A 22,257-nucleotide genomic window follows, 5' to 3' on the forward strand; every position below is an offset into this window, starting at 1 on the left:
CTGTAAAGAAATACTTCCTAATATCTAGTCTGAACTTTCCCTGGTGCAACTTGAGGCCTTTCCCTCTTGTCCTGTCGCTTTCTACTAGGCTAAAGAGGCTCAAACCCAGCTCTCTGCAACCTCCTTTCAGGTAGCTGTAGAGGGCGATGAGGTCTCCCCTCAGCCTCCTCTTCTCCAGACTAAACAATCCCAGTTCCCTCAGCCACTCCTCACAGGACATGTGTTCCAGACCATTCACCAGCTTTGTAGCCCTTCTCTGGACATGTTTGAGTAACTCTATGTCCTTTTTGTAGTGAGGGGCCCAAAACTGAACACAGTAATCAAGGTGTGGCCTCACCAGCGCCAAGTACAGGGGCAAGATCCCTTCCCTGTCCCTGATGGCCACACTAATCCTGACACAAGCCAGGATGCCATTGGCCTTCTTGGCCACCTGGGCACACTGCTGGCTCATATTCAGCCAGCTGTTAATCAACACCCCCAGGTCCCTCTCTGACTGGCAGCTCTCCAGCCACTCTTCCCCAAGCCTGTAGTGCTGCTGGGGGTTGTTGTGGCCCAAGGGCAGCCCCCGGCATTTGGCCTTATTGAAACTCCTCCAGTTGGCCTCAGCCCATGGCTCCAGCCTGTCCAGGTCTCTCTGCAGAGCCTCCCTACCCTCGAACAGATCAACACTCCCACCCAACTTGGGGTCATCTGCAAACTGACTGAGGGTACACTCGATCCCCTCATCCAGATCATCAGTAAAGATGTTAAACAGCAGTGGCCCCAAAACCGAGCCCTGGGGGACACCACTCATGACCGGCTGCCAACTGGATTTAACTCCATTTACTGCAACTCTCTGGGCCCGGTTGTTCAGCCAGTTTTTTACACAGCGAAGTGTGCGATTGTCCAAACCTTGAGCAGCCATTTTTGCCAGGAGAATGCTGTGGGAAACAGTGTCAAAAGCCTTGCTAAAGTCAAGGTAAATTACATCCACAGCCTTTCCCTCATCCAATAAGCAGGTTGCTCTGTCATTGAAGGAGATCAGGTTTGTCAAGCAGGACCTGCCTTTCATAAACCCATGCTGACTGGGCCTGAGCATCTGGCTGTCCCTTGTGTGTTGCATGATGGTGTTTAAGATGAGCTGCTCCACCAGCTTCCTGGGTACCGAAGTCAAGCTGAAAGGCCTGTAATTTCCCGGATCACCCTTCCGACCCTTCTTATAGATGGGCGTCACACTGGCCAATTTCCAGTCAGCCGGGACCTCCCCGGTCAGCCAAGACTGCTGGTAAATGATAGAAAATGGCCTGGTGAGTACCCCAGCCAGCTCCTTCAGCACTCTCGGGTGTATCCTATCCAGTCCCATAGACTTGTGTATGTTTGTGTGATGAAGCAGGTCACTGACTGTCTCCTGGATTGCAGGGGGGTCGTTCTCCCAGTCTCTGTATCCTGGCTGAGGAGGGTGGATTCCCTCAATACAATTAATCTCGTTATTGAAGACTGAGGCAAAGAAGGCATTAAGCACCTCAGCCTTCTCCTCATCACTTGTTACCATATTTCCTCCTGCATCTAATAGGGGATGACTATCCCTGGACTTTCTTTTGCTACTGACATACTTAAAAGAAACTTTTCTTGTTATCCTTGACTGCAGAGGCCAAATTAATTTCCAGTTGGGCTTTAGCCCTGAGCAAATTATCGAATAGTCTAATAAATCCAGGCCCCCATACTCCTTGCAACTTTAGGAAATCTGCTTCCTGCTTTCGGTGAATTCTTGGTACAGAGAGCGGTGAATGAACTGCGGTTTTACTAAATTCGAATGATCTCTCCCTACAATTTAGTTCACTAAAACTATAAATATATTAAAGCATTCAAGCGACAGAAAAACATTTTTACGGAACTACAACTGCTCAGACGGCTTCCGATTTGAAAACGCACACCACTTTAGCAGGCATCTGCAGTATCCGGGGTACCTTCCGCCTTCTCCCCAGTTTCCAATCCGCCAATCGAATGCTGGCTCTACCTGGAGAACAGTAGTTCCCCGTGCCTTCAATCAGGCCGCCGCACTACACCGGCGCCGCCCGGCTTCACCCCCATCACTTCCAGCGCTGTATCAGCCTTCCTACCCGCAGGCTCCTGTCCCCCTCCGCACAGGGACGCGGGACGTGGCGCTCTGCCGCAGGGCCGCCACCAGCACGCTGCCCGCGCCGGCACTAGGGAGCGCCCAGGCAAACTCTGTCCACAAGCCTGCACCAGCCCGCGTCCGCGCCGACCGAGCGCGTAACACCCGCCCTCCATCCCAGTCCCGACGTGGCCAGGCAGAGGCTGCGGCTGCACCGCCCCGCGGCGGCGGTGCCCAACGAGCCCCCGGGCCACACGCGCAACGGCCCCCAGCCCACCCTGGTAGCCCTGGTACCTGAGTCCAGCAGCAGCCCCAGGGCGGTGAGGAGACCGAGGGTGGCAAGAGTCGGGCTGCGCGGCGGCTCAGCCTCGGCGGCGCTGGAATGGCGGAGCTCTCCCCACGCCCATCCATACAGATCCCCGAGCTGACGGCGGGACGGGGCGGCGGCATGAAGCGGTGGGCGGGCAACCTCCTCCTTGCTGCTGCTTCCCCTTCCTTCTCCTTTTCCTTTAGCGACGCAGCAACAAGCGGACGCCGCCGGGCCACAGCACGGCCGGCGCAGGCCGGCGCGGCATGGCAGCAGGAGAAAACGAGCACAAAAGGAAGGAGTTGGTGAGAGGGCGAAAGAGAAGGTGGGCAGACGGCAGCAGCCTAGAGACCCCACCGTACCCGCAGACTCCGCGTCACCGAGCTCACCACGTCCGGCTCGCCACCTCCCATTGGCTGTCCAGCTCCATGACTTGCAGTTGGCACAGCCCCGCCCCCTCGGGCCGGGGCTGATTCGAGCGGGAGGGGTGTCCCCAGCTCCCCTGCCTCCTCGTGCCTTTCCTCCTGCCCGCGGGGCTCTGCGCAAACGAACCTTCTTCCTTCGTTCCGCCGGACGGCGGCCCCGCCTGCCTGTCGCCGGCACCGTTGTCACGTCAGTCGGCCGCGAGCGGCCAAACGCGAAGGCGCTCGCGAGCAGCCCCTAGCGCTCCCCGCGGCAGTGATTGGCTGCGCCGGCACACATGCCGAGAGAGGGCCCGCAGTGTTACGCCCCGCAGCGGCAGGGCGGGTAGTATCGCAGCCGGAGCGGCGCTGGAGTCTTCGCCGCTGAAACCTCCTGTAGACGGACCCATTCCGGCACAAGCCATATCCGCAGCATTTTCATAGCAGCCAAAGGGTCCTCACCGCCCGCTTGTCCCCGGACAGGGCTTCAAGCATATCTGCTGCAGAACCGGGAAAAATAGCGAAATTAAACGGACGTGTCAGTGCAAGAAACATTACTGGATTTTAAACTAGCCGTGGTTTATTTTCCAGAAGGCAGGTGTGATGCCTGAGCCGCTCCCCTCCGTGGGCAGCATATCCAACTCCCAAAGAGAGCACCACGTAGGGCTCCTCCCGGGCCGCCCTGGGCGCCGCGGGGGGCACCGTGGTCTGTGCCCGCCCACGGGGAGGGCAGAAGTCCAAGCAGTACGCCCCTCATTCCACACCGGCTACTTACATCATGTGTGATTCTAGTGTTCTTGCGAGGCTCACTCTCCTCAAGGCTGCACCGTGCTCTCCCAGTGGACGGTACGGGATTCTTTGCAGATTAGGGCGTGTATATCAAATACATGACAACATGGACATGGTCAGTGACCCTGCTGTGGGGTCAAGAACAGAGCCCTCACAGACTTGGCTTTGCATCCATGTTGTGGAGAGTGCTGTGGGCATGCCAGCCAGTGCAAGGCAGATTTGTGGCCTGCCTGCCAGAGCTGGAGGTAGTATGTTTCTTGACCATTTCTCTAGAGAAATTTGCACTACCTCCCTGCCCAAGAACATTAATCTCATCAGGCAAAAACTGCAAAAACTTTAAACTTTTTATTTCTTGCTTCTTTTCAGCTGAGCAAAGGTGGTCTCACATGTGTTCATACTTATTATCTCTGCACACACCCTGGCTTTGCACCCCGGTGCTGAGCCTGGGACCTACCAGTTCAACACAGGCCCAGAGGGCCACACCATGCTGCACACCTTTGGGAGATAACCTGCGCAAAGTGCATGCTACCAGCACTAACCCTACCAGGCCTATATTTTCAGCAGCACCTAGTGGGGCCCACCATCTCACCTGCCTTGATTTCAACAAGGGAACACATTTTAGGCAAAAAGCAGGGAAACCCCCGGAGTGCGTGCCACTCAGCCCTCTCTCTCCAGCACAGGCACAAAGGGAGGATTGTGCTTTTAATGGTAGTGTGATCTTTCTGCCACCTATAGAAGACTAATAGAGAGGAGGAGGGGAGAAAGTGGGAAGCAACGTCAGACCCTCTGGGAGTGCAGGGATGATCCTTCACCTGCCACTCCACTCTGTTCCCAGCTGGGTCCTGACCCACTGTGCCCATGCCAGCTTGATCCCAACCCCTGGTCTCTCACCACCAACACCTGGCCTGAACCTTGCCCCACGGGAGCAGTCCCAAGCAGCCTCCTGCCCCTGCCACGGCTCAGTGCACATCTTCCCCACACCTCCCAGCTCTCAGCCACCAGTAGCTCCATACTTACCCAACTGCTGGGAGCCCACTTGACAAGCTGCACACACAGTACAGTCCCCCAGTTTGGGCTTCCCCCTTGTGAGGCTGCCCACTATCTCTTTGCACCCGCTAGGGTGTTTCTCATTATGTAGGGCACCCAGTGCAGGGACTGTCCTCTCCTGCAGAAAGAACAGTGACAAATCAATATACAACATCTGTCTGGAAATCTGATCTCACAAATGCAGGGGCAGAATGTAGTAGCTGGGCAGAAGGGTGAACAGAGAGGGGGAAAAAACTTCCAGACTTGGCCTTGTGGCTGGGAGAGTCTTGGTTGGGTTGTTAGAAAAGCTGTGGATCCAACCTGATGTTCTTCCTCTGGCTCATTACATTTTCACTCCTGAATTTGCTACACAGTGTTTTGGGGGAGTTGATGTGCCTCTGATGTTTTGGGAGGCTAGAGACTGTGTTGTGCACTGGGTAGGTAATCTTAAAATGATCAGCCATTTGCCTCCGGGCAGCAGCTGGGATCTGCTTGGTGCATATTTCACCAGTTTCTCTGTTCCTCAGTCCAGTGGTAGATTGATACAAAGAAATGACTACTTGTTTTGAGACTTATTTACTTACTGACTTCCAGAAAACTGCTTAGCAAATTATTTACTTACTTATAGCAAGTTATAGTTATAAATAATAACTTGCTAATTCTTGCTAATAATTAGCAGATTATTTACTTACTTATAGCAAGTTATAGTTATAAATAATAAATTGCTAATTCTTAGGAATATTAAAAAATACTTATAGTATTTTTTAATATTGCTAAGAATCTCACTTGCCCAGGCTGTTCTGTGGAGTTTTACCAAGCACTACTGTATTCGTAAAACAAAGGAGTTCACTGTGAAAATCTGCCAAGAACTATAATATTCAGCAAAATATTATGGCTTTGTCCTTGAGGAGCAGGCGTGCTCTAACTAGTTGGAGTCTTGATAATGAGTAAAGATAGTCATATACGGATGGGAGAAGTTCTATTGGTTCTCTTAGATAAGATAGAATGAGTAAACCATCTGAAAAACACTCTTGTTATTCAAGAAATTGGTCAAGGGAATCTGCGCATACTCCGGGGAAAAAACAATGTGAGAAAGACTACGAGCCTTCCTCCCAAAGACCCCCGAAGACGACCACCAGGAGGCAATGCACAGGTGCAAAAAGAACATAAACTGCTGACACCAGCCTCTAGAACTAACCCAGCCTTACTCATGCGTATGTATGTTTGTGTTATGTAATCCAATTAATATGGATATCCACACTATGTAAGTTTTTGGTAAAATGTGCTGTGGGTGTGCAAGCTTTGTGGAGAAATCCCCTTGCACCCTGGTGCCGGAGTAAACATACCTGCTTTATAACTCTATTTGAGTTGTAGAGTCTTTTTTCCATGAATCAAGATGGAACTGAAGAAAGCCTGTTGGAAGTTTCTTAAGGGCTTCAAGGTGCTTTGGATGAGGCTCTACCCCAGAAGGGAGGGAGACCTCAGTCTGTTCACAAGTCTGCACCCACAGCCTGCTGTGCTCTATCAGTCACAGATCATTGTGTGGGGCAAAGGGAGCTCAGAGCTCCTGAAACTTCCTTTCCCTTTCTGACAGTGGGAGCAGGCTCTTGTTAAGAACATTTCAAACAGCCTCCATTTGTAGCCCACAGAAACATGAGATTTTAATGTATACAATTGCTTTGGAGCTTAAAAATTCATTGTTGCAATCAAGAAAGTTGCAGCTTTGATTAAAAATCCTAAAGGCAAGACTCGTGTTGTTTCCTACCTTCCTTATATAAGCACTAAGGAGATGTATAAGATCAATGTGTAAGATAATGATGGGTAACAGTTCAAAGCAATCCCAGAAAGCGGGCCTTAGACGTTCTTTTCTAATGCAATACCAGCTCTTTACCATTCTTTCTTCATTGAGAAATGCCAACACAATAAGTGTAATTTAGCAAGGCAAAGCCCTTCTCTTTCTAAAAACATTAGTCAATGTGTCTTCAAAGTCAGCTTGTCCAATCTTAAAGAAATGCAGTAATTAAATAAACACTTTGAATAGGGTCTGAAACAGACCTTTCCTCCGTTATCAAGGCAAGAGGCCTGGTAAGGGAAATGTCTCCTCCTCTCTGACTTTTGTCAGATTGCTAAACTGTTTGACACCAAGAAACATTATTATTTCCAAAGCTATTTTTTCAAATACTGAATAAATGGAGACGGGGTGAGGAAAAGAAGTAATAGACAGCTCTTCTCTTTCATTATCTTTCAGATATGAGCTGTCTTGTACCATTTATCTAGTAATCTGGTGTCTCTGTACGTTTACTGTGATGCTCATTATTAGAAGGTTGAGAAGTTCCTCTGATCATCACTCTGATTTTCATAGAAGTGATGTTTCACAGCTGTATCACAGATAGTTAAAGGGCTTTGCAAGCAGGAATTGATGTTTGGAGTATCCCTTGAGACCTGGCCTCTACACATTTTATGTGTACAGAAGCACTGTCATGACAACACTGTCCTAACATACAGAAGATGATAGTTTTCCTCTTTCTTAAAAAGCATAAATGGAAAAAGAATGCAAAAGACAGAGGTCAAATACTAGACAGAGAGAAAAAATAACTGTTAAAGTTCTGTTAAGCCTGTCAAAAAGTTAAAACTTTTATGATGAAACTTTATATTTAATGTAAAAAGGTTATACACTATCTTAAAAAAAAATCAAATTAAACATCCCAAATAGCTGTTTCTTTGACACTCCTTTCTTTGCTGTGACAGAAACCCTACATACAGAAAATCCAGGTCCATCTGTCACCAAAATAGGATAAAAGAACTTATAGACACCAATTTGATGTAGATAAGGAGACACTTCATTAACATCCGGGTGCTCAGGGGAGTCGTCTCACCAACAATGCACACCTAACTCATGTAGCATGCTGATGTTACTCATGTAACATATTGTATACAGTAATACATATTAATCAAGTTCTCATACATAAGCATGTTAATCCCTGTAACTCATTTTCATATTCCCACCTCTTTCTGGTCATGCACACTTGAGTCCTGAAATGAGTTGAGGGACTGCTTTTGCAACCATCACTACCTAACTGGCCTAAAAGAAAGACCCTCTAATGCCCTTGACTCAAGGACTTTGGCTCACATTGTGATTTTAACATGCTTCAAGGTCCTTCTACAATACAGCTTCCAGGTCTACAGGGCAATAAATCTTCCTCAGCAAAGAATCTAACAATAGTACCTCATCTAGCAGAGTAACTGGTTGTATGGTTACCTCAAACTAAAGACAACATCTCTATGACTACTTAAAACATTACACCACTATCTTTTATAAAAAATGATATTTCTGTGAGATTCTATTTAATTGATTAGTCCTAATCATTCCTTATCAAAACCACCAAAAATCATGAACTCAGTAACAAATCAGTAACAATCAGAAACAATCAGTAACACATCTGTCTAAAGATTCTGTGCAGAAAAAAATCCACTGAACTAGTTTTTGTGTTTTGTTTTGTTTTTTTTTTCACTTAGAAAATGACTGTAATCCAGTAAGTTCCTTTTTATTTTGCCAATAACATACATGCCATCTGTTTTACATAGCCTCACTCCTCTCAGCCCAGTATCTCTAAGCAAGTATCAATCGTTGGGCTAGCAAGACTGGAACCTTAACATCCTATGAGACAAATTCTCTCAGTAGAGGGAACAGAAAAGGGAAGCACAACACACTTTAAAAAAAATCAGTGTTTATATAAAATATTTTAGTTGAATGCCATTTTATGCACTAAAAGAAAAAAAGAAAGGAAGAAATTACAGGAAATACAAAAGAAATGGTGACATTCTCATAGTCAAAGATGGAATGTGAGCATCCTTCATCCCTATGTTACTAGTACAGTCACTGTCCTAAATAATCCTACTGTTTTACTCACATTATTTGTTACAGAAATCTCACTGCTCAGTGTCTGTAATAGCAGCTGCTAAGGGCTCAATACCTTAAAAATTTGGGTCACTATTATTATACATAGACCTAGGCAACACACATTCTTCCCTAAAGACTTCATTTCTTCCTCAGTTATGCTGTTATACAGGCATTAGAGATACTCCCACTGCCTTTTGGTAATAAAAAGAGAAAGGTTAAAGTAAGGCTTAAAACTGAGGTTTTTTACATTAGATGGCATCCTCTGAAATAGTTGGTCTAGCTGTAATAGTAGCTAATGCATGTGAAGCCAGATGGTCTGGCAATCAGAGTCTTCTGAGGCCAAGCACAAACCTGAAGGGCACAAGCGAGTGGGAGGCTGGCCAGCTTGACAACCGGAAGCAGTGTAGCCAGCTCCTATGGAGGTGAACCCAAGATAATTGATCCTAAGAAGAGTAGTTAATTATTGTCACTGAAGTAATAGGGTAGACCAGAGCTGGTATCTCTGCAGAGACATATCCTGAGTGTCCTTCTGCTAGCAGACTACAGGCATATATGTAATGCTGATCAAGGTCCCATTTCCACCAGAGAATCCAGAGCTGACTCTTCCACCTGAGCACAGGTGATAAAATGGGGGCAGGTGAAAGGGCTCAAACCAGTGACTTCCTAATTAAGTCTAAACTGTGATGCATGAAAATTTTTGCTTGTTTCACAAAGACTCCTCAACTGTTTTTCCTAGGCCTCTTTGTCTGTCTAGACAAAAATAAAATGCTCCCTATATGACTCACTGATAGCAGCCTTCAATGGGCACTTGGGCAAACTAAGATAAGGGGTAACTTGAACAAAAGGACACAGAGATACAATCTAGGGAGGATGATCTCATTGATTTAGGAAGAAGACACCTGGACTTTACCTCACAGCGCATGCTCCAAAAGAGCAGACACTACGAAGAAGAAAACGTACTTCTTCCCTTGACCACTGACGATCCTCACTCTGTTTTTACTATGCTTGCTCGGACTATGTAAATCAATTCTGGGAACTCATTATCATAAGACACCTCTTTCCAGAAAATCTAATGAATTTGTATGATTTGTGTGTATGTAAACTGATGTCCCTTGCTAGTTTGTGGGACCCCTTATGGTGAAGAATCTCCAGGGTGACCCCAGGGCTGCTAATAAAGAATACTTGCTTAACAATTATATTGGGATCTCACTGTTGAGTGAATGTCTTCATTTCACAGGCAAGGCATGTCTGAACACCAACTACTGTCAAATAAGAAAAAAATATTTCTTTTAGTGCATCTACTTCCATGGATATTTTTGGAGACTTTCAGACAATCTTTTGGTGTGAGACTTGTGGAAACAGAAGCACAGTTCTGCCAAAGTGCCAGAAGATGGTATATCGACACCTGGTACAAAATACTTGGCAGCTGTTGGAGAGAAAACTGCCATGAATAGAAGCAGATTGAACCCGCCGGGCAAAACTAGAAAGTTAAAGGAGGAATGCCAATATCTTGTGGGCTCAGAAAGAGCTCTAAAATACCAACTCTTATTTGAATAGAATCTGGTTGATTCACTTTTTCGAGAGATGATCCTGGGAACAGTTTTGGTTTCTTGCCATTAAATGTTAAGGTCCTGCAACATCCAAGGTTTGCAGTGTTCTTTCATATGAATCTAGGCATGATAAATACTTTTGACAGGTCTATAATTTAGAAGTAAGCTTGCAGATGCTTCGGATAGGTATATGGTGTGGCTCAAGAGTTTTTTTAACTGTGTGGAATGTGGCACTTAAAGGTGCTGCCATTAGATGTTGTGGATATCTGTCCTGTTCACTGTGTGGCTGCCATTTTTTATGAAAGCAGAACAGATTTTACAGATTGCATAGGATTTGAATGGGAACTTGGTAACATAGACAGTCATATTTAGTTCTTGAACTATACAAGGATTGTTTTTGCAGTGAGAGAAGAAACATGAGAAAAGCTTTTTCTGGAATTAGATGACAGTGAATGAGAAAATAGTGATTTTCAGTAAGATGATTAGAGGCAGAGAATGATAATGAGATGGAGTTTGCCAGAAATAAATCCAAAAGCAAGACCTTTTTTTTAAGAGCAAGTAGGCCAAAGTTATAGATATATGTGAGACACCAAGATAGAAATAATGTCCTGACATTTAAATTGTTTTCTTCTGGCAATATGTAAATATTTGGATTTATCTAATAGAACCTCTTCCAAAATGGAATAAAATTATCTGAATGGCAGATAAACATTATTCCTTTCAGGCAGACATAACAGGTATGAAAGAAACTAGGTTAAAGTTATAAAATAATCTCTTTATTTTGGGATACTGAGTCTGGTATCAAAGGAGCAGATCCTGGAATACAAATGTCTGAGAACATCACCTCCAGTGTTAATATGATCATCTATCAGAGGCACTTTAGGAGGTAAGTGTAATCATGACTTTGCAGTGTTCTGTGAATCACAGTTCTCTGAGACCTGATGAGAGATGATGTCTCAGATCATCACCCAGAGCATTCTTAAAGCATGGGGATGAATTACTCTGAGAGATATACTGAAAGGATAAATTCTGTGGCCAAAAGGCGTCTGGGGTAGGAAGGATGTGCACACTCCATAATTCATTACAATAATTTTGTTGTTCATAAAGCAAAGAGCAAGTACTTGAATCAATGGTAGGGGTGTGATGAAAGCTTTCCAACCAACGCAGGGCTCCTGCAGGCAAATCTGGAAACTCCGTAGTCTAGGTGTTCTCTTCTCATTGCAGAAATTTTGAATGGGAGGGCTGGGGGAAATATGGTCCTTTTCACAGTTGACTAAGGTCTTTCTGGCAATTTAACAATGAATAAACATCATGGAGAATTAGCAGAGGCTTCTCTAAACTGTGGCTACTTTGCACATTGATTTTAACAGTCCCGTATGCAGTACAAATGCAGTCTAGAGAATGATGTATGTAATAAGTCATGGAAGTGCAGGTGGCCACGTGTCTGTGTAGTATTCAATCCATGTATGTTTGGAGTAGAGTGATGAAGTTAGACATCGTTTTGAACAAGTGCTGTAGTAACTTCAGGGATATAGATACACCTGAGAAAAACCTAATCTGTAAAATTTCAAACTCTCTAGTTTTCCTAACGCTTGCTTTATAAGCACTGTAGAACAGCTTGTTCCTAGTAAAAGTAGAGAAGACTACATTAAGAAATTCTTCACTAAAATATGATTTAAAATAGGAGATGTGTAAAAGAATTATGGAGGATAAACAGTCTTCATTATTTGCAAAAAGGTGTAGGAAGCTATTTGAGACTTTCCTGATTTCGACCAGGATGGAGTTAATTTTCATAGGAGTATTTCATACCATGTGATGTCATGCCCGGGTGGGCAGTCTCATGCTCGGGCTCACTCTCTCCCACAGCCATCTGGCAGTGTTGTTGCTGGGGGGGTCGGTTGCCACGCTTGGTAAGCCACTGTTGCATTTTACTTGTTTTCTTTTGAACTCACTATTGTTACTGTTGTTCTCTTGTTATATTTAGCAAATGCTTTCTTTTTACTCAACCCACAAATTCTCTTCTTTTGTCCCTCCCCTATCTGACCAGAGGGGGGAGGGGGAGGTGAATGGCCAGCCTCCTGGTGTCTGGCTGCCGACTGAGTTCAAACCTCCACAGTTTTTCGTGCCCAACATGGGACACGGGGGCTTTCCTTTTGCTTGAGATAACACCAAAACTAGGACATGAAGGCTTTTCTTTTTGTTTGAGATAACAACAAACTGGGTAAAATGTGGATTGCTTGGCTCCTTAAGATCTTATCACCTCAGTGTAATATGTGTTTCTCATGCTGTTGCTCACCTTCCATGAGAGTTGGGTTAAGGTTTTGTTTCTGTTGTACTACGTGATGCTCATCTATGATAGTGTTGTCATTGGTCCTGGGGATATTCACAGCTGTATTTGAGAGATTTAGGAGGTTCAAATATCTGTGGAATATTGACATAAACATTGTTACCGTTCTGGTAGGAGTTAGTGTTTTCCTGCGTGTGGTTCAGGTTTTGTTTATGGTTAAGCTACTATTTAAGAGTAACCAAGCAACAGAGACTGCAGCCACTACAAGCTTGGGGACAGTTGCTGCAGCTGAAGCAAAGAACCAATCCACAACAGTGTCAGTTGCTCCCATACAGAAGATGAAATACACAAGAAAATCCCCTTGCAGTGTACAGGGTGATAATGAACCAGGCCTATTATGAGAACAGGAGGAGGAGGCAGAGCCACTGATAGTCACCCAATTATTGCCTTGAGTGAGTTGTGAGACATAAGAAAAGATTACAGCCGCCAGCTAGCTAAGAAACTCATTACCTGGCTGCTGCGGTGCTGGGATAGCAGAGCCAGTGGCATGGAACTAGAGGGTAGGGAGGCGATGCAGCTGGGATCCCTGTCTAGGGAAGGGGCATTGACAAAACCATTTGAAATGCTGGGGTTTCAATCCCAAGCCCCAAATTAAGGTTGACATATGGGTGACTCCCACAGCCCTTCACAAAGGGCGGGGTGAGTTTCCCTTTAAGCTTCCCTCCAGGGTGCAGCTGGCCTTGCAGGGAGAGCCATGAGGTAAACGAGCCCCAGGTGTCTGCATTAAGTAAACAAAGGTCAGGTGTCCCACTTAGGGATAAAAGCTGGGACCACTTACAGGAAGGGGCAGTGTCTGTCTGTGAGGTGTATGCACTGTGTAGTTTCCTGTTGAGGAAGGCCCTCCTGCCTCCCTGGGACTGGGCTCTAGTCAGGTCTGGCTTTTGTAAACGTGGGCTGTGTTGAGATTCAGTCTGTGGCTTCCTTGGTCTTATGTGTTTGTCTTGTTGACTCAGTTGTCTCCTGTCCCTTCTATAGGAAACTGCATTTCACCATTTATTCCACTCATTGTTGGTCATGTGGTGTTGTTGTTGGGGTCAGTGGGATTGATGGTGATTATGTATAATCTGACTTGTTTGTAGCCCCAGCGTTCACCCATGTACTGACCCTTTTGTATCAAATATAATTTGGTTATTGGTTTATCTTTATGCTAGTCGTGTCCTTTTTGCTAGGCCCAATAATTTGCAAAACAAAATCGTCGACAAGTAAGGCACAGGATGCTGTAACCTTTGGGAGATGGGGATGGATCCTGTTAACAGTATATAAGAAACAGCACCAGCAAAAAGATCTCTTACTGGCTGAATGTTCACGCATGCAAGCTCAGATTATGACATTAGAATCTGTAAACAAGCTCCTTACTGATAAACTAGACACTTCCCAAACTGTACCCGAGAAGGATACAGTGCAAGTTTCCCAGTGTAAATGTGGGAAGAGATGGGGACAATGTAGTCATAAGAAGGTCCACTCAGAGGTTATGCAGAGGTTATACCACCCTCATCTGATGGGGCTGGTGTCTCAGATGACTCTGCATATGTGAGACCAGTCATCAGGAGGAAGGTGGAATCTTCTGAGGGTGAGCCACCAGTAAATAGACCTACAATGGAAGATTTCACACAGCAAGAAATTAGTGATATTCTTGCATGGTTCAGAGACCAGGAGAGCCCCTGCTTGCTTGGATGGTACGTTTATATGATCAGGGAGCATCAGGGGTTAGCCTGGATAATTTTGACTTCAGAAAGTTTGTAACTCTAAGTTCAGACCCTCTGGTGCAGGAAGCGTTTTGGACTAATGATGACAGTACTAATCTTTTGGCTTTAGCCGCTGTGGGGTGCAAGGCAAAATACCCCCTAGAGAATTCCTGGCCAGGTTCTGACCAGCCATGGTATACTCTGCGGGATGGTATACAGTGACTGAAGGAAGAAGGAATGAAACTGGCCGTTCATGTAGACCATGTTGATGTGTTGATGCAACTTCCAATGTCTGTGCCTATGAGACATGCAATCATTAGGACTACTCCACCAGCTTATAAGACTGTTCTTGTAACTCTCTTATTAAGTGAAACAGGAAATCCCATTAGAGATGTACTTGAGAAAATGCGTCAGCTAGGTGACCTTGGAGAATGGACTCCCCAGGAGCATCAGGGCTATCGAGAATTCCGACGTCAACAGGGCCCCTGGGAGTATACACAGAACTGAGACACCCGATGCAATAAAAATACCGGATGTCAGCTGTTTCAAGGACAATTGTTTAAAGCTTTATTAAAAGATGGCGTACCTCGCATTAAAATTGATGGTCTTGACACCAGTGAATTATAGAGGTTGTACAAACAGAGAGGGTTACAGAAACCCCATAGAAAAGTGCAGAATTCTTAAGCACGGTGGTCAGAAACTGTTCAGCCTACAGCATCCCCTCTGGATCCTCAACAGGATCCCACCTTTGCTCATGGTGGGCCCTCCACTGGGAGCAGTTTGGTTGTTCCGGGGAAGAACCACAAATGGCAGCCATATTCTGACCTGTACCCCTCAAGAGACAACAGGTACTGTAATCCATATTGAAATATTGGCCAAGCTCTGGTACATTGGGCGTGGGAGGACTAACGACCCCATGTGGAGTTACAAATATTCTGGAAAAAACGGTCCTCTCAAATAGTAAAGGCTCTAGTAGATAATGGAGCAGAGGCCTTCTTGATTTATGGAAATCTGAAGAAATTTAAAGGTCAGTCTGTGATTACTACAGGACTGGGTGGAAAACAAATTGAAGCAGTACAAACCCAAATTGATATGAAAATCGGAAATCTTCTGAAACGACAGTATACAGTCATGATTGTTCCAATCCCAGAGTATATAATCGGAATAGATATTTGTAAGGGACTTACTTTGAATATTCTTGGTGGTCGTTATCAATTTGGGGTAAGGAGTTATATCACTAACCGAACAGTTTTAGTAGGGAAGATAAAGATGCCTCCTGTTCAGATCCCAACTGCGACCAAGGTAGTAACCATGCAACAGTACAGGATTCTAGGAGGTCATGAAGAAATTTTCCAAACAATCAAAGATTTACTGGCTGCAGGGGTTTTAAAACTGACTACCACAATGTGGAATAGTCCAATCTGGCTAGTCAAAAAGGCTGATGGAGAATGACTGTGGATTATAGAGAACTGAACAAGAGCACCCCACCTCTTGCGGCAGCTGTACCTGATATGATCACTTTAATAGAAAGAGTTCAGAGGCATCCTGGCATGTGGTACGCTGTTACTGACCCAGCCAATGCATATTTTATGATTCTGATTGCAGAAGAGCCTTGGGATCAATTTGCATTTACATGGCAAGGATGGCAGTACACCTTTACCAGGTTGGCTCAAGGATGGGTGCATAGTCCAACTATTTGCCATAGAATAGTGGCTGAGCACCTGGATGACGTACAGCCCCCTTTTCATATGCAAATGATCCACTATATTGATGACATCCTGATTCAGGGGACCAATGAGAGTGTGTTACAACAAATGCTCAGAGTGCTACTAACGCATACGAGGGAGAAAGGTTGGGAGATTAATCCTACTAAGATCCAAGGGCCATCTCAGACAGTTAGATTCCTAGGAATACATTGGAACTGTGGTCATCGAGAAATACGACCTAAAGCTCGGCAAAAGATTCTTGACTTTGCTATACCATGGAATAAGAAGGAGGCACAGAGATTTATCGGACTGTTTGGTTTCTGGAGACAACATATTCCACATTTAGGAGAGATTCTGGCCCCATTATACAAGCTAACTCACAAAAACCATGCTATGCCTAAGTTGCTGAATTGATCTAAATTATATGAGGTGAGACAAGGTAAGAATGAATCTCCCTCAGCGTTTCTGGAAAGACTGAAAGAAGCTGCCAGGAAAAATAAAAATACTGATTTGAGAGTAGAAACAGAGGCAGCTCAGATATAATTGGCTTTGATTTTTATAGGACAATCAGTACCAGATATAAGAAAGAAACTGACTGATAATTTTTTGAACTATAAAATCTTGGAGGAGTGTGAGTCTAATACTCCTATTTTACCAGTAAGAAAACCCTCAGGTGAATATAGGTTAGTGCAAGACTTGAGAGCAGTGAAATAGTTAAGGATATATATCCTGTAGCAGCAAATCCTTACATGCTGTTAACAGCTTTAAAGGAGACTTATCAGTGCTTGATTTAAAAGATGCTTTCTTTTGCATACCTTTAAAAAAAAAAAATGCTCTTGAATGGGAAAAATCCACAAACTAGATGAAAGATGCAGCTGACATGGACAAGATTACGCCAAGGATTGAAAATAGCCCAACAATTTTTGGAAATCAGCTGGCAAAGGAGCTTGAAACTGGGAACCAAGACAAACCAAAACCTGGACATTTGCTTTTACAATATGTGGATGACATATTAATTGCTACAGAAGAAAGATTTACCTGTATACAGGTAACAACAGATCTTTTCAATTTTCTGGGCCTGAATGGGTACAAGGTACCCAGGGGAAAAAAAAAAAAAAAGCCCAAATAGCATGTCAGACTGTGATATATTTGGACTTTGAGATTTCAAAAGGGCAGCAGCAATTAGGAAAAAAACACTAAGAAGACATTTGTGGTATACCTGAGCTGAAAAATATCCATGAACTCGGAGCATTCTTAGGAATGACAGGGTGGTGACGCCTCTGGATCATGAATTATGGTCTAATAGCTAAACTTGCTATATGAGGCCCCAAAGAACTCTCCTTTTATATGGGGCCGACAGCAACAACGGGCTGTCACAGAGTTGAAACATGCTTTAATGTCTGCACCTGCCTTAGGACTTCCAGACTTAACCAAAGATTTCCAGTTGTTTGTTCATGAGAGGCAAAGCCTCGCACCAGGTGTGCTGACTCAGCGGATGGGAAGCTGGACATGGCCAGTTGGATGTTTCTCTAAACATCTGGACACAGTGAGTAAAGGGTGGCCAAACTGCCTCCGAGCTGTGGCTGCAACAGTGATGCTAATACAGGGAGCTCGGAAACTGACTTTGGGAAGAACAGTAACAGTCTGTGTCCCACAAATGGTGATAACTGTTTTAGAACAAAAGGGAGGACATTGGGTATCTCTGAGCCGAATGATGAAGTACCAGGTAGTACTGACTGAATGAGATGACGTGACTCTAAAAACAACTAACCTGGTAAATCCTGCAGTGTTTTTAAGTTCCACACAGGAAGAAGGACAACTGGAGCATGACTGCTTGGCTACTATTGAGTATGTTTATTCCAGTCGTGAAGATTTGAAGGATGTACCATTGGAGCAAACAGACTGGGAATTGTATACAGATGGCAGCAGCTTTATGGAGCAAGGAGATTGATACACTGGATATGCGGTAACAACAGACACCACAGTTATAGAAGCAAAGGCATTGACAAATAACATGTCATTGCTCTGATTCGAGCCTTAGAGCTAAGTAAATTGAAGAAAGTAAGTATTTGGACAGACTCAAAGTATGCTTTTGGGGTAGTACATGTCCATGGAGCCTTGTGGAAAGAAAGAGGATTATTATCCTCTCAGGGATCAAATATTAAGCATCAAAATGAAATTTTACAATTATTACGAGCAGTTTAAAAACCAGACCAAGTAGCATTCATGCACTGTAAAGCACACCAAATTGGGAACACAAAAGAAATTGCTAGAAATAATTTAGCCAACTGAATGGCAAGAAAGATAGCAAAGGAACAAGTATTTCACATGGCATTAATTCCCTCCAAAACAGTAACTCTTTCGAGGGAAAGGACGAAATATTCAGTAAAAGATTAAAAATTAGGTTAATTTTTGAATGCCAAGAAAATTTAGATGGATGGTGGATAACTCCTCATGGACAGGTAGTAGTTCTACCTTTGTTAATGAAAGAAATAATGAAAACAAAACATCAAGAATGTCACTGAGGAGCAGAAACTTTAGTAACTTCTTTACAAAAACAAGTTGTATCTGTTAAAATGATGGACATGGCTAATTTAATAACTGCAAAATGTGAATTATGTTTAAAAAACAATCTTGATGAAGAAAATAGTCCAAATGGGTAGATTAAAATCTGATACAGAACCTTGTCATGTCCCGCTCAGACGAGGGGGACAAGTGACTCAGATTAGCAAATCCCCAATTGGAGCAGACAAGTCTCCAAGTTCAAGCATTTATTAACTACCTACAATGTACTAATTGAACACACGAGAATTGGCTAAGTATATAGCAAGTTGTGGTGAGCAATATAATATGTCTTGCATTTCTTAATAGAAAAAGGAAAAGAGGGAGATAGAGGGAATGGGGAAATACAGATCACTGGTCTGGGTTCCTGCGCTGATCCCGCCAGCGAGGGTTCCAGGAGGCGGCTGTCTTTTTTGCTGGCATCCATCTTCTTCGCTTCACTGCTCTCTCCAGACGGCCAGGGGGCAGGGAGAGGGGCAGAGGGAGAGAGCGAGTCCTTTCTTCCCCCCCTTTGATTTATACCCACTTTCCTTGGGTCCGTCCCCTAGGTCGACCCACAGACCTACATATCCCATGTACGGGGAGGGGTAAGGTGTTTCATGCAATGACCATGACAGCCCTCATTAGCATATTGAGGGGTGTTAACTTTAATATGCATTTCGTGGATAATGAAGCAAAGTTCATTCACCGGACACATGGCCCTTGAAATCTGCCCAGGTGCCCCAGAGGAGAGCCATCCTGTCTCCACAGGGCTCTCTCCCCTAGCTACATCGGGCAGCGTTATCAGCTTCGGCCTCCACAGAATGCACCCTGTGACTCATAGTTTTGTCTTGCGAGTGTTTGAGGCTTTTCTTCAATCAGCCTCAACTTTTGCTATCCCAGATTGTTTGTCTTAGTTTCTCACAGGCCTGGTTTCTTGTCTCTCACAAACCTGGAGATTATTGGCAAATAGATTTTTCAGAATTACCTAGGCAAAATGGGTACCAAGTACATCCTGGTGGGGGGTGATACTTTTACAGGCCAGAAGCTTTTCCCTGTCGCACCACACAAGCAAAGGAACTAGTAAAGTGGTTACTATGAGGAATAATTACAATATTTTGAGTTCCTATTAGAATTTCTTCTGACAGAGGTCCACACTTTGTTGCAGAAATAGTCAAAAAGGTTAGCAAAATTCTGGGTATCACTTGGGATTTGCATACTCCATGGAGGCCACAATCCAGTGGGAAAGTAGAAAGAATGAATTAAACCTTAAAAAAGGCAAATAAGTAAAATCTGTCAAGAGACAAATTTAAAATGGCCTCAAGCACTTCCATTGGCATTATTACAAATCAGAGTACAACCAAAGAGTGGAACCTCAGTCAGTCCTTATGAATTAATATATGGAAAACCTTATGAGTCCCCAGATCCAAAAATCCAAACATACATGTAAAAGAAAAACAGGATGTTTATAACTATTTGCTTTCTTTAGGAAAAACTTTGATTGTGATTTGGAGTGCAGTAGTGTGGAACAGACCCCTAACTCTAGAGAATCCAGTGCATGACTTTCAACCAGGAGATTATGTCTATATGGAAACGTGGACTTCTGAACCTCTGCAAGAACACTGGAAGGGACATTTCCAGATACTATTAACAACCTTCATGGCTATCAAGGTTGAAGAATTAGATGCTTGGATACACTATACTCAGGTGAAAAAGGCACCTACTCCATGGAAAATTACTAGCCGTGACCCAAAGACTTTAAAACTGACTGCGAGACATGTCTAATTTTTCATATCAATTTTTAATTATTCTTTGGATTTTACTCTGCAAAGTGGTACTGGCTGAAGCATTGCATAGCCTGATTGCTAGGAACAAAAGACAATTAGAAACAGAACAAATGATTGACATACCCAAAGAAACGTCCGAGGAAAATTTGATGTTAGGATTGATTAAGGGATTTGCCAGTTTACAAAATGTCATACAGATTACAGTCTGTTCACCAATACCAAGAGTAGTAGGAGAATCTACTCTATGGGGAATCTTAACTATGAATTTGACCAATCTGGAACATAAAAATGAGACTACTTATTACAAACAAAAGCCAGTGACTCAATGGTATGAACAAGTGAAGGTTATTAGGAAACATTGGAAATCAACAGGAAAAAAATCAGATTGTGAGAAATTTGTAAATCATGACTTTATAACAGGGCCTCAACCTAGCGCTTTGGCTCAGGTTCTCCTTCCAGGAGGCCCAGACCCTAATTTAGGATGGTGTTCATATGATCAACAGATTAAAAACAATGTGAGCAGGAGCATCATGGAATGGCAGTGTAACAAAACCAGTCAAAATACACAAAAAAGAAGGAGCAGTGGGGCTCTGTATGGTCTATGTCCATATTTTTGCGATTTCAGTATATGGCCAGAACCCTTTGGTGTTTTACTTGGGCCTGTACCTGGATTCATATTGTGTTTGCAATCCTTCCTTCGATAGTAGATAAAGGTACTACATGACTAGAAAAGGAACATGTAGTACCATGGTGGAAATATGAGAAGTTATATGATTGCAGCAATGCAGACTTAATAATCCAAATAATTTCTCCCTTAGCAGCTGCTCTGAAGTTTGGTTGTTACTGTCGAGGTTTTCATAATAACTTCACCATGACTAGCATCTTTACACCCAGAAGAGGATATTTTTGTATGTTGTTGTAAGAAAATCCACCATTCAGAGTCCAGGACATTTAGTTTAGGCATTAAGTGATGGCACCTGGACAACCCACTTACCAGCAGATGTTAAGGTAAAAAAAATTATTTGGGCCTGCCAACATTGTGTCTGATTTGGAAGAAATCACCATTCAAAGGACCCTTAGAAAATGAAAAAATACAGCGAGCCAAAAGTCAGAAACAGATGATGATACATGGAACGAACCATCAACAGGAATAAAAATTAGCTGGGCTTTAGAATCTCTTTTAAACCCAATAGCTTCATACAGGAATAGAGAGTGGCTTTATCATCTGACAAGACAAGTAGAAAGGTTGGCTAATGTCACAAGAAAAGGATTTAAAGAATTAAACATTCGATTACAGGCAACTTCTCGAATGAAAGTTCAGAATAGGATGGCATTAGATACCTTCTGTTAAAGGAGCATGGAATGTGTGGATATCTTAGATTGGATCATTGCTGCATTCATATTCCAAATTCACTCAGGATGTAGAACATGATTTAGATCTATTAGGTAAAAAAAAAAAAAATAAAAAAGAAACAGAAACAATTCGAGAAGATATGTCAGAAGACTGGTTAGGAAAATTTTTAGTGGATCAGGATGGAATCTGAGCTCTTGGCTAAAATCCCTAATCAAGACTCAGTTTCTGCTACTAATTGTCTTTTTGATGATTATGCTGGTATATGCCTGTCTTAAAAGACAGTTTACTAATAGACTTGCAATATATTGTAGGATTATGGGTGAAGTACCAAATATTCCACTAGAATACAATTTACCCCCACAAGCAAGACAAACTCTGGTTTCAAAGATGAAAGTGAATAAAAGGGTGAAAGTATTGAAATCACTTTCAACACTTTCAAAGTGGGGAAATGTTACTGATTTACCAATAAGTAGAAAAAATTGTGTGTCATTTAATAGAAATATAGAAGCATAAGAAATAGTGTAGTAAAATAATTTGTTCACATTTGTTGCATTTTGCACCAGAAACCGACTGCTACTTCAAAACCCCCTGTACAGTCCCATACCAAGGTCAAAGGGATTGGTCATAACTGTTTAATAGGAACAGTTAGAACCTAGGTAACAAAACACAAGATGGTTTGTAAACTGATTTATAATACATACATAGGACTAGAATAATGCAAGTAGTTGTCAAGGTCCAGGATTAATAGGAACTGAGGGCAGTAACCGT

At 43.6% G+C, this 22,257-nt stretch overlaps 1 protein-coding gene and 1 long non-coding RNA gene across 2 annotated transcripts in view; one reads left to right on the forward strand and one right to left on the reverse strand.

The window, feature by feature from the left end:
- The window catches only part of LOC141973285 (uncharacterized), a 59,652-nt gene extending 56,439 nt beyond the window's left edge, over nt 1-3,213 (reverse strand). Inside the window, exons 1-2 of the mRNA XM_074931667.1 lie at nt 3,130-3,213; nt 2,390-3,062 (exon numbers count right to left, since the gene is read on the reverse strand). Coding sequence (XP_074787768.1) covers nt 2,390-3,062; nt 3,130-3,213 — 757 coding nt within the window. The remainder of the gene's footprint in view (nt 1-2,389; nt 3,063-3,129) is intronic.
- An 8,698-nt stretch (nt 3,214-11,911) lies between these two features.
- LOC141973893 (uncharacterized) lies at nt 11,912-21,608 on the forward strand. The gene is made up of 3 exons (XR_012635617.1): nt 11,912-11,979; nt 17,605-17,868; nt 19,838-21,608. It is a non-coding gene; the product is annotated as an uncharacterized LOC141973893 (long non-coding RNA).
- Nucleotides 21,609-22,257: the final 649 nt, after the last annotated feature.

This window comes from Athene noctua, chromosome Z, assembly GCF_965140245.1.
Source record: "Athene noctua chromosome Z, bAthNoc1.hap1.1, whole genome shotgun sequence".
In the NCBI taxonomy this organism is placed as follows: domain Eukaryota; kingdom Metazoa; phylum Chordata; class Aves; order Strigiformes; family Strigidae; genus Athene; species Athene noctua.